Raw genomic sequence first — 12,436 nt, forward strand, 5'->3', positions numbered from 1 at the left:
TTTATAGGTTAAGTTAAGGATTAACGAATCTCAATCAACTATAAGGTAAAATTCTGTATTATAATATTAATAAACCCTTGTGATGTATGGAATATCGAATGCCCCCCAAATGTATGACTCTTGTATGATAAAACCTTCCACCCTAATGCATCGTGCAACTTAACTATACCAAATAGCAAATTCTAAAAAGGTAATTTATTTGTTGTGTCACTAGGAATGCAGAGCGAGGGATATTTTTTTTAAAACTAACATTAAAAGCTTTAGTAAATAAGCAATAAACTAAAGTAAAATAAATCTACATAGTGATTAAAAAGGTCATCCGTCAACAAGAATTCCTGGTGGAGACACGCAGGTTTATGGTGCACTTTAGGAGAGACCATTAATAGACATGAAAATAACAGAATAATTAACAAATATACTATTCATCCATCTGTCCGTCGCTGCACTGTATCGAGCACAGTGATGAATTATTCTATGGATTCATCATCCGAAAAAATCAAAACAATCCTAATGATTAACTGTAACAAAATAAGTATTTCATTCACTTTTAGGAGTGTTTAATATTGTATGATCTATATTTATTGAATTTGTAATGTTCCACAGCATCACAAGGCTATGGCAACTTACCAACTGTCCAGCGAAGCAGCGGAAGCGTAACAAGGCGCGATGCCTCCGCTACCTCCGCCGCAGAGACAAAGACAAGCACAAAGTTTCTGCAGTCTAACTCAACGGACAGGTGAGATCACACAGATCAGTTGAAGATCATCTATAAGATGGTTCATCATTGATCTGAGCTTCAGGTCTTGAAAAAGGTCGAGAAGAAACATGTCCCCGATTCCCCTATTTTTTTTTCCGATGAGTGAATGCAATTTGGATTCTTATTCGTCCAAGCATTTTGCCAACACAGTATTGATAATGAGTGTTCTGCCCCGTAGTGAATTTCGAATTATTGGTTGCATTGATGTCCAAGTCCAGAATTGAAACAAACAAATATCTACCAGTTGATTTCCCGTTGTCGTTTTCATCCACCTGTCTGCAACTTTCCTTCTCTCCTCTTTAAATAGAAATAGAATAATTCAAGACCAACCATTTTTCATCTAAAAACCCTCCAATCTGTCCTTCCCAGGTTGCTAAGTTCAGTAGAAGGTCCCTCAATGGACGACGAGGTAGTTTCGGATGCCGACGACAAGCCAGTCATATGGGAGACATCGTTCACGGAACCGCCACGCAACGCTACGCCGCGACAGAGCATCGATAATGGACCAGCAGTGAGTATTCTATTGTTTTTAGTATATTTATACCGAAAAGGTTGGAAATCTTTTGATGCGGCTGTCTATTTGTTAATTATATTTGTGTCAAGTTAGTTCCTTTAAAATAGGAAACGTATTCCAACGCAACATGGAGGTAAAACGACACATCATATTTAGGTCGCTTTATGATATATCATTCATCAATTAATTTTGTGTCAGGATTTGTTTGATGCTGAATCTGTGCTACTATTGTTACGATTAATCGTGTCAATTTGATTACAGGTCGAGAAACTGATAAGCATTACCCCAACCTCACCGAAGCCGCCTGAAAACGTTCTGTCGAAAGCCATAGAAGCAAACGTGATAGACAAGACGAACCACAAGAACGCACTAGTACCGGACCGGAAAACCGCACCCATCGCCTCCCCAGACCCACCGCGGATAAACGCCTGGGCCTCAGAAAGCGTCAAATATACTCCAAAACCAAAACCTCTTTGCTTAGACGCCGCCCAACTCGAACAGAATCTAAACGCATTAAAAAAAAACAGCGGATCTGTCAACTTGACAACCATGAACATTTTGCCGCCATACATAAACGTAGTGACGCCAAACAAGTTATCAGAATCGAAAACGATTCAAATCGATCCGAAGAAAGCGGTAATTGACGATTTGCCGAAAGAAATTGAACCAAAAGAGGAGAAGGGGAAGTTAAAACAGTCGAATTCAGCGGCTAGCTTGCTCAACGGACCGATGACTGATGTGCCGTACGCGGACAGTGATAACGCTTCTTCAAGCTCGAGCAGCAACCAGGGCAAGAAGTTTGACGATAGGAATATAGTGATCAAACAGGGTAGCAATGGCGAGTTCGTCGGGGATTCCGAAATTAGCTGTTAAACGAGTTGAGACCAGGTTGTGTATGCTCTGTGCCACCGTGACACTCAGTGAAATGTTACATAATGTTAGTTGTAAATAAAGAAACAGACTTTATGGTGATAGTAATAATAAAATATTTATTTTGACATTTGTATTTTTATCGATACGTGTATATAGTGTTCTTTTCGTTACGGAGGGTAGTTTATTTAACAAGGTGGCTTCCTAATTGCTTTTAGTCATAGTTTATTGTTGCTCAATTAGCTCAGTGTTTTGCAAAAATATATATTACCTAGATTGAATAAAACAATTAGTTTTTCTACTTAGATATTTTATCGGACAATCAGTTGTGTAATTTTAATGAAACTTTTTGTAAATACTGGGCTTCATAGCTATTTTTTTACACGATTTGGTATTTCTTGTTTTTGCCAATGTTGATGATATTACAATTAACGTACACGGTACATTTGGTCTCAAATGTTTGACGATCGTTTGCGATTTAGACCCAATTTTACACGAATTTAAACAAATTTATACTCGAAATACATTTGTTTCAAAATTTGAGATCAAGTGGTGAGGTGGAACTTACATATTTCGAGAAACGAACGCACAGGCGAACACATGCTTCTGAACTAAACTATATAAAATTAGAGTAAGGCCACGTGACGCATTACTGTTCCGTTTCGTTCGATTTTCAGGGCTTTTCGTTGATTTCTATAAAGATAACACTTATAAATCTTCAAAATTTAGAGTGATTGTCATGTTTTTCTTCCTTTTAAAATATACAAAATCACGGAGGGCCCTCATTTCTAGAATAATATAGGTACCTAGTAGTATTGCTTAAAATGTTTGTAAATAATATTAAAAAAAATGTAGAGTTTGTGTACATCCGCCCTATTAATATAAAAAAGTACGAAATATATTACGTTTCACGTAGATGTAAAAATAAATGGAATACGTATTTTGTTTGTAAAAAAGTTTATGTGATGTTAAATAAGAGAATTCGTAATTTTTTTCATTTAGTGTTACCGCATTGTTAGATCAGACGTATAAATATACACTTAGTGAATATAAAAAAAATAGTTTTTATTATATATATATGTATGAAATTAAAAATGTGTTAATCCACATGAATGCTTTAATTACTGTAAGATAGTGTAAGATAATGTTTGTTTTCAGTCTCAGTAGTGCCATTTTATTAATTTACTGCCTACTTGATGTGCATTTAGTTTTGTTTAGGCATGAAATGACAGGGTATCATGGTAAATTTCCTTTTTTCGTAATTAACATGAAACTCTTCTAAGCCAAAGAAAATTGTCTTGTGCCAAAATAATATTGTTTGAATGTTATTGAATTTTTAACGTCTGCAACACTGGATAATTTATAACTCAGTGCGCCATTTTACCAAAGAATAATTTCAATTGCTGAAAGGAGTTGAAAAAATTTGTTAAATTGAACCCGTCTGTCTGTTTATTTATTATTATTTCTTGAAAGTTGACATTAAAACTGAGGTAACGAACTGAGCTATAAATTATTCGAAAATTTTCCTCTTAGCGAAATATGTGGACAAAAGTATACTCATTTATTTGTATACAAAAATAAATGTAACCTACCTTTACGTAGGTACTATCAAATATTTTAAATAGTTTTAAATATAAATAATATTGTATAAAAATATATGTACAGTTACGAAAAAAAAACATTTATTTGATATTATTGTATTTTCTGTGCAGTTATACATTATGTAATGTAAAGATTTTTGTGTAATTGCTCAATGTTTTACGTTTGCCATATTTTAGCAGTACCTACCCCCTTTTAAATTATTTTCCTTTATTTATATATATAATCTAATAGTGTAAAAAACCCTGTTGATGATTTGAGGAACTATTCAAATTAAAAAAGTCAATCACAGTCGCATGAACGACTTTAAATTATTAAAAAAAACGAGTATTTTTTGACGAATAACGTTTTATCGTCACTTCTGACTTTGCTCAATTTAGAATTTACTTTTGAACTAGATTTGAATCTATTTAAACCTTTTTTTAATAAAAAAAATGTGTAATGTGGTTGTGAAGTAAGTATAGTTACGGATGGACAAAAGAAAGAGACGACAAGAGTTCCTTTTTACTGAAAAAAAATCGAGTGACTTTGAAATGTTATTCTTCAACCCTTTAAGTTTTTAATTAAGCGTTTAAAACAACGAAAAGTGACATGAAACAGGCGTTTTTATTTGATTTACAAAATCAGTATTTAATTTATTGTATCATGTTGTATTAAGTACCTAATGTATTGCTAAAATAACTAGTAATGGCACTTTATATATTATATGATATATAAAATACGATCAAAATGTAAAATTTATAAAATAACAATAAAACAAAAAAGTGTAATTGATATTCAAAGATAAAATCATTATTAATAAATGTACAAGGTGTTTGATTTCTATGTATTTACGAATGAATCTGAAGATTTCTTTATTTCGATGGGTACGCTAAACTTAGGAATTTATCAAGCTTTTATACACCGTGATTTTTTAGTCGTCTTACAAAAGCAGCCCAGTTCATGTATCCAATGACTAGAACACGTTCATGATAAAAAAATAGGTATTTATGAGATTTGAATAAATTTAAAATGCAATTTTTATTCAATATTATGATGCAATTCGTAGTTTTTTTGAAACAGCTCTGTTGCGAGCGCGGTCCGAGCCTTGTAACAATGGTGAGGGGCGCGGGCGGCGGCGCTTTTATCATTTTAAAGAATATTTTCAGATTTCTCTTGTTTAATTTTTCTTCGTACTGTTATATATATGTAATGTATATGATAGTGCCCAACGGCTCTTTCTATATCCCTTGTCAGCACTTTTGATAGTTCATAATAATAAGATGCTCTCTTTGCGACAGTTCGATTCCATCATCCGCGCGTGACACTTGCCCTATTTACCGAGTCCTAAAGTAATTAAAGTGTCCTTCAATATTCATCTAAGTTTTATTTCTTTGTTTTTTAAAAACCGAAATTCGGGAATCCTCATAACAATTTGGTGGCAGCGGTGGGATACCGATGGTGAAGGTATCCCTGGGACGTCTCCTTCTGGACTCATATTCTAAACTATTTTAAAGCATAAAAGTGTCGAAGTGCCAAAATTAACTCGAACTCAAATAAAATAATAATAATTCAATATTCATATCTATTTTCGGACATCCTAAAATCTGAATAACTTTTCCCGTGGGCATTGTGATTGTGTTCCTGTTTCGTGCCTGATTCCTGAGAGGGAAAGCCTCTTCAACTTCAACAGACCAAAGAAGTGGTCATGTTCCAGTACATTTTCTACGTGTTCCTGTAAGTCTTGAAAACATTATATTTCCCAGCGAAAGTGCAACTCATCTCTAACAATTCGAAAACAAGTGCGTGAAAGTGCGTAAACCCAGTGAACTAAACATAAAGGTTTATTTTCTTGTGCGCGTTACTAATTCTAATTTATTTTTTGTTTGCAAACTTTATATTCTAAATGTCTCACTGTTATTGTTAACCATTACTCGGAATTATCACTATCAAGACATTCGATACCGCACTCGCTCTTATCTAAACCTCACATTACAGTTGCTGTCTATTACACCGAACTACATCTTTAGTGGACGCGTTATAAAATTTGTTTAATAAAATGTCTCTTAAACTAGAAAAAAATGAAAATATTCAAATTGGAACTCTATTTAAATTTATAAAAACATTCGATGGCACACGTGAAAAATTGAATTCATTTCTAACTAATTGTGACAACGCAATTGATTTAGCTTCTGATACCCAAAAACCAATATTATTTAAATATATATTATCACAATTAGAAGGCAAAGCCGAAGTAGCTTGCTCCATTAAAGAATTCGACTCTTGGGACCAATTAAATAGTTTCCTTAAAACACAGTTCGGTGAAAGAAAACACTATGCCCATCTTATGACTGAATTACGGGAATGCCAACAACTAAATGAACCGGTTAACCAATTCGCATTACGCCTCGAAACTTGCCTTTCGAAGCTCTTAACAGAAGTAACATTATCTAATAAAAAGAAAAGCGAATTAGTTGGTCGTATAGCGGCTATGGAAGACTTAGCACTCCACACGTTTTTAATTGGCCTTAAGCCCGAAATTTCTAATCTAGTCCGCAGTAGAAACCCATCCACTCTCAACGATGCAATCAATTTTGCCGTCTCAGAGGAGAAGATCCTAAATTCGTATAATAAGCGTAATCCTCAAAGTTCAACATTACATCGTATTGCTTTTAAACCCCAATATCCTTCTCGTCCTTCAAACCATGATGTCAATTCTAAGCCGCAAATGGCTAAACAATATGACCGAGATAATAAAAATCTATTCTGTAGGTATTGTAAAAATCAAGGTCATACCATTGAAACATGTAGAAAACGCGAGTACAACAATAATCGGTTCAAGGCTAATCCATCTCCCAAATATCAAAAGCAACCTTATCAGGAGAACTATAAACCTGCTCGTGTTAATTGTGTAACCAGTGAAGATGACTATTATAATCCGGAATCACAACCATCCACGAGCACAAATGATACCCAATATGACGAAACCCACGATTTAAACGAGTAGTGGGCTCACGGAGGTGCCTCGTGAGGCCCAAAATACGACCTCTCACAAAATCCTTCCATGTCAACGGCACCAATTTTCCTAAATCCAAGGACCACACGGGTAACCAGCCCCAAGCAAGTGTCCATTCTCCTAAATCCAAGGACCACACGGGTAACCAGCCCCAAGCAAGTGTCCATTCTCCTAAATCCAAGGACCATACGGGTAACCAGCCCCAAGCAAGTGTCCATTCTCCTAAATCCAAAGACCACACGGGTAGCCAGCCCCAAGCAAGTGTCCATTCTACTAAATCCAAAGACCACACGGGTAACCAGCCCCAAGCAAGTGTCCATTTTCCTAAATCCAAAGACCACACGGGTAACCAGCCCCAAGCAAGTGTCCATTCTCCTAAATCCAAAGACCACACGGGTAACCAGCCCCAAGCAAGTGTCCATTCTACTAAATCCAAAGACCACACGGGTAACCAGCCCCAAGCAAGTGTCCATTCTCCTAAATCCAAGGGTCTCACGGGTAACCAGCCCCAAGTAAAAGCCCAAAACTGCTTTACTGACAATTTCCTGGAAGAAAATAAAATATATGAAATATCGTATAATCGAAATATATCCTTACCTCATGTCTGCATTCAATCATCCGTTTCTGAGAAACCACTTATTTTACTCGTAGACACTGGATCTTCGATCTGCCTTCTCCAAAAGACCTCTATTCAATCATACTCCGACCTGAAACTCAATGAAAACATAATTAAATTAAAAGGCATAGATAGTAAAGAAAATGCTGTACTTACCCTTGGTAATTTCGATATGAACCTTATATTCGGCAAAGAATCTATATCTTACCCATTTCACGTAGTAGAACCAATTGATTTCCCCTACGATGGTATCATAGGAAATAATTTACTTACCCATTATCAGTGTTCTATTGATTACAATCGTCATATTCTTAACCTAGGAATAAATAAAATTAAACTAAATTTCACAGACCCAATTTATCAAATACCACCTCGTTCAGAAATCACTGTAGAATGTTCAGTAAGTAACCCTGAATTAAAAGAAGGTCTCATTCTTGACCAACATATAAGTGATACGTTATTTATTGCGAATTGCTTAGCTAAAGTCAAAAGGAATAATCGAATTAACCTAACAATTCTTAATACTTCTGAAGACCCTGTCTCTCTAAACTCTAATCTGCAACTTACCTTACACCCGATCGACTATGAAACTTGTCAAGTACACAATACTTACCAAACAGTTCTCGACAGAACTAACGAAGTCCTTAACCTTCTCCGCGTTTCACATCTAAATACAGAAGAAAGCGAAGCCCTCTATGACGTGTGCTCGAATTATTCCGATATATTTCACTTACCTAATGATCCACTTAGCTCAACTGACAGTATTCAGCATGAAATCCGCACATCTTCTGATCAGCCCATTAACGTTAAATCTTATCGCTTCCCAGAAATACATAAGCAAGAAGTCAACTCCCAAATAAAGAAAATGATAGGTCAGAATATTATTAAACCTTCCTTATCTCCGTGGTCTTCTCCAATATGGATTGTTCCCAAAAAGATCGATGCTTCTGGTAAAAAGAAGTGGCGTATAGTCATTGACTATAGAAAGTTAAATGACATCACAATTGGTGAAATCTATCCTATTCCTAACATTGTTGAAATATTAGATCAATTAGGTAACTCTAAATACTTCTCTACTCTAGACCTTGCTTCCGGATTTCACCAAATAAAAATGTCTCCACAAGACGCTTGTAAAACCGCGTTCAGTGTTCCCCAAGGACATTTCGAATTCACTCGAATGCCCTTTGGTTTAAAAAACGCGCCAGCGACCTTCCAACGTCTAATGAATAATGTCTTAACAGGCCTTCAAGGCGAAAGATGTTTTGTTTATCTAGACGATATTGTCGTTTATTCACATGATTTAAATAGTCATATTCAAAATTTGACAGCAGTTTTTCAAAAACTTCGTAGTTTTAACTTGAAATTGCAACCAGATAAATGTGAATTCTTAAGAAAAGAAGTCGGCTATCTAGGACACATTATAACAGAAAATGGCCTAAAACCTGACCCAAATAAAGTTAAATCTGTTCAAGAATTCCCAGTTCCAAAGTGTCCGAAAGATATAAAATCATTTTTAGGTCTTATATCTTACTACAGACGTTTTATCCCTGAATTTTCAAAATTATCGAAGCCACTCTCCTCTCTTCTTAAGAAAAATGTATCATTTGTTTGGACAAATGAACAACAGTTAGCTTTTGAAACGCTTAAAGATAAGCTGACTAGCGCTCCAGTCCTTATTTATCCCGATTTCACAAAATCCTTTAACCTTACTTGTGATGCAAGTAACTATGCAATCTCTGCTATCCTGTCTCAAGGGCCAGTTGGCAAAGACCATCCCGTAGCCTATGCGTCTAGAACCTTGAACAAATGCGAAATCAACTATAGCACAACTGAAAAGGAATTATTGGCTATAGTTTGGGGCTGCAAAACCTTTAGACCGTACCTGTTTGGTCGTAAATTTATGATCATAACTGACCATCGTCCTTTAAAATGGCTTTTCAACCACACTGACCCGAGCAGTAAATTGCAACGTTGGCGTCTCCAACTTCAAGAATTTGAATACGAAATAGTCTACCGAAAAGGTAAGCTAAATTCAGCAGCTGATGCTCTTTCTCGTTATCCTGTCAACCCTGCATATCCTGCAGATCCTGATACTGAGCTTATAGATTTAGGTCCATTAGACATTAGCCCTTTCAATGCAGAAGTAGGTGACTTCAGTCCTTTAAATATTCCAAGTCCTATGAATTTACCAGATCCTCTAATTCCTGAAGAAATCCTGAGTCCCTCTCCAGAAGTTTTAAACGAAAATCCAAACATAGAAAGGGAAAATGAATTACAGCCTTCCGCTAACCAAGTTCCCGGAACACAGTCTCTGCCTTTAGATTCACCTGATACTTACTCAAAGTTCCTGAAAGTTCCTCGGACTGTAACGTATGACACAGTGATTTCCGAGTTCAACGATAGCCTACTAAAAACTCAGAATAAAGTCTTAGTAATACCTACATCGCTTGATCTAGACGAATCTATTCCCTACGTCCAAGAAATCTTATCAAATTCGCCAGATTCCGAGTCGTTTATGAATTCAGAGAGAACCCTACATTCCTATAAACCATTATTGGTCGCTGATAAAACCTACTATTTCCTATTTATTAAAGTACACCACTTTGACAATTGTACCTATAGTGATATCTTCGAATCCTTAAAGAATCTACGTAATCACCTAATGTCTCTTAACGAGGCTATTCATAAAATTAGTATTACTGACTTCAAAAATCCATTTGATAAACATACATATATTAAAATTTATAATATGCTAGCTCACCTCTTTCACAATACATCAATTCAAATTCAGGTGTATCGCAATAAAATATATTATCCTAGTCCTTCTGAAGTTCAGAAAATTCTCCGTGAGAATCATGATATTCCTATCGCTGGGCACCTTGGTGCAAATAGAATGTTTAATAAAATTCGAGAGCAGTATTTTTGGAAGAATATGAGGACGGAAATAGAAGATTATGTAAAAAGGTGTAATTCTTGTCAGACCAACAAAGCTCTTAGGAAAATTAACCGTGCACCCATGCAGATAACTAGCACCTCCACTGCCCCCTTTGAAAGAATGTCTCTTGATATAGTTGGTCCTCTTCCTGAATCCGGCACAGCCAAAATTAAATATATTCTAACACTTCAGGACGACCTAACTAAATATTCAATAGCATATCCAATTCGAAGTACTACCGCCGAAGAAACCAGCGACTGCCTGATTCACTTTATTTCTTTGTTTGGCATACCAAAAACTATCCTTACTGATCAAGGCACAAATTTTACAGCAGAGCTATTTAAAGAAACCTGCAAATTTCTAAAGATTAAACAGCTGTGGTCATCTCCATACCATCCACAGACACAAGGCGCTCTGGAAAGAAGCCATTCCACCTTAAAAGAGTACCTTAAATCTTACATATCTGAAAACCAAGACAATTGGCCAAAATATGTATATACTGCTATGCTCGCCTATAATACATCTATACATTCAACAACAAATTTCACTCCCTACGAGTTGATTTTCGGTCATAAACCAATCCTTCCTAATTCCATATATGAACCTAACACGAATGCCTCGTATCCGGACTATATTAAGATGCTTCAACATCGCCTTAAATGCACGCGTGATAAAGCCGTCGAATTTATAAAGAAGTCGAAAGAGTCTTCCAAAGCCTATTACGATGCCCGCACAAGACCTGTAAGTTACCATGCTGGTGACTATGTGTACCTTAAAAATCACCTCCGTATGCGTAAGGCTCTATCTCCGGTCTGGAAAGGCCCTTATAAAATTATTAAGGTTAATGGTAGAAATAGTGTAACGCTATTAATAAATAGACGACACGTGTCCCATCATTTTGATGAAATAAAATTAGCTCATCGCCGTGACACCGTGTCATAATCACTTTAAGCTTGTTTTAACTTAACGTAATATTTAAGTTTAGTTAGTCTTAGTTTAACTCTTAATTATTCCTTTACAGTTCTCTGTCTTCCGCAAAAGCAATGTTCATCACAAGTTCCACGAATGCTTCCGATATATATTTTGACCCCATTGGGTCATTAAAAATGATAGACGGTTTCCTTAGCGTACTAATTCCAATACATATTTCATTTATTCAACCGCATATTAAGAATCTTAACGGTGTGATAGGCACTTCTAAGTTCCTATGTAAGCAGACTGCTCTGTATACCGATATCGAGTGTCTTAATTTGCACCAGCCGTTATCAATAAGATACAACGACATTATTCGAGATTACGATTCTATTTCTCACTTAATTGAATCAAGGTCTAAACGTTCAGCCTGGTTTGGGGGTATTGGCACCCTATTCAAAAATCTATTTGGTACTATGAACGAAGACGACGCAATAAATTATAGTAACGCTATTCAATTAATAGAGAAAGATCAATCTAAATTATCCGAATTAGTCAAACAAAATATATTAGTAACTACTTCAACACTCTCTTCAATAGAAGACTCAGTAAATAAAATTAGTGTCAACGAGCAGAGATTAAATGATGCTATTGATGACATAGCTTTATTCCAAAAGAACTTGACCTTGTTAGCTGATAAATTAATATTAAAAACTAAATTCAATGGAATGTTAAATTTATTAGAAAGTAGTCTCCTAACTTTATCTTTTAAACTAGAAGACACTGTAAACGCTATTATGTTTAGTAAATTAAATATTTTGTATCCTTCTATTATAAGTCCAAAACAGCTATTTACAGAGCTTGTTAATAATTATAGGTTTTTAGCTGATAATCATCAATTTCCTTTAAGTTTAACTTTAGAAAATATACACACTTTAATGAATGTTTCAGAAATTGCGAGTTATTATAATAATAACAAAGTTGTATTTGCCTTAAAAATACCTTTAGTAAATTCCAGGAGCTATGATTTATATCATAACATACCTTATCCAGTTTCTGTAACCCATGATACTTATACTATGATCATTCCCTCTACTAAATATCTAGCTATTAACAGAGATAGATCATATTATAGTAAATTAGATAATCTAAGTAGCTGTAAGACAATAAATAGCCAGTACTATATATGTGACAACCTAGATACTTACTCGTGTGCCAGGACTCCGATCTGCGAATCG

General features: G+C 35.3%; 2 protein-coding genes across 2 annotated transcripts in view; both read left to right on the forward strand.

The window, feature by feature from the left end:
• Positions 1 to 3,754, forward strand: part of LOC113505045 (ALK tyrosine kinase receptor-like) — a 38,633-nt gene extending 34,879 nt beyond the window's left edge. Inside the window, exons 27-29 of the mRNA XM_026887552.1 lie at positions 604 to 736; positions 1,127 to 1,268; positions 1,533 to 3,754. Coding sequence (XP_026743353.1) covers positions 604 to 736; positions 1,127 to 1,268; positions 1,533 to 2,144 — 887 coding nt within the window. The 3' untranslated portion in view covers positions 2,145 to 3,754. The remainder of the gene's footprint in view (positions 1 to 603; positions 737 to 1,126; positions 1,269 to 1,532) is intronic.
• Positions 3,755 to 11,308: 7,554 nt separating this feature from the next.
• LOC113505046 overlaps positions 11,309 to 12,436 on the forward strand; it is a 2,159-nt gene continuing 1,031 nt past the window's right edge. The window contains exon 1 of the mRNA XM_026887553.1: positions 11,309 to 12,428. Within this exon, the coding sequence (XP_026743354.1) occupies positions 11,330 to 12,428 (1,099 nt within the window). The 5' untranslated portion in view covers positions 11,309 to 11,329. The remainder of the gene's footprint in view (positions 12,429 to 12,436) is intronic.

The sequence above is a fragment of the Trichoplusia ni genome, chromosome 24 (genome assembly GCF_003590095.1).
Source record: "Trichoplusia ni isolate ovarian cell line Hi5 chromosome 24, tn1, whole genome shotgun sequence".
NCBI lineage: Eukaryota > Metazoa > Arthropoda > Insecta > Lepidoptera > Noctuidae > Trichoplusia > Trichoplusia ni.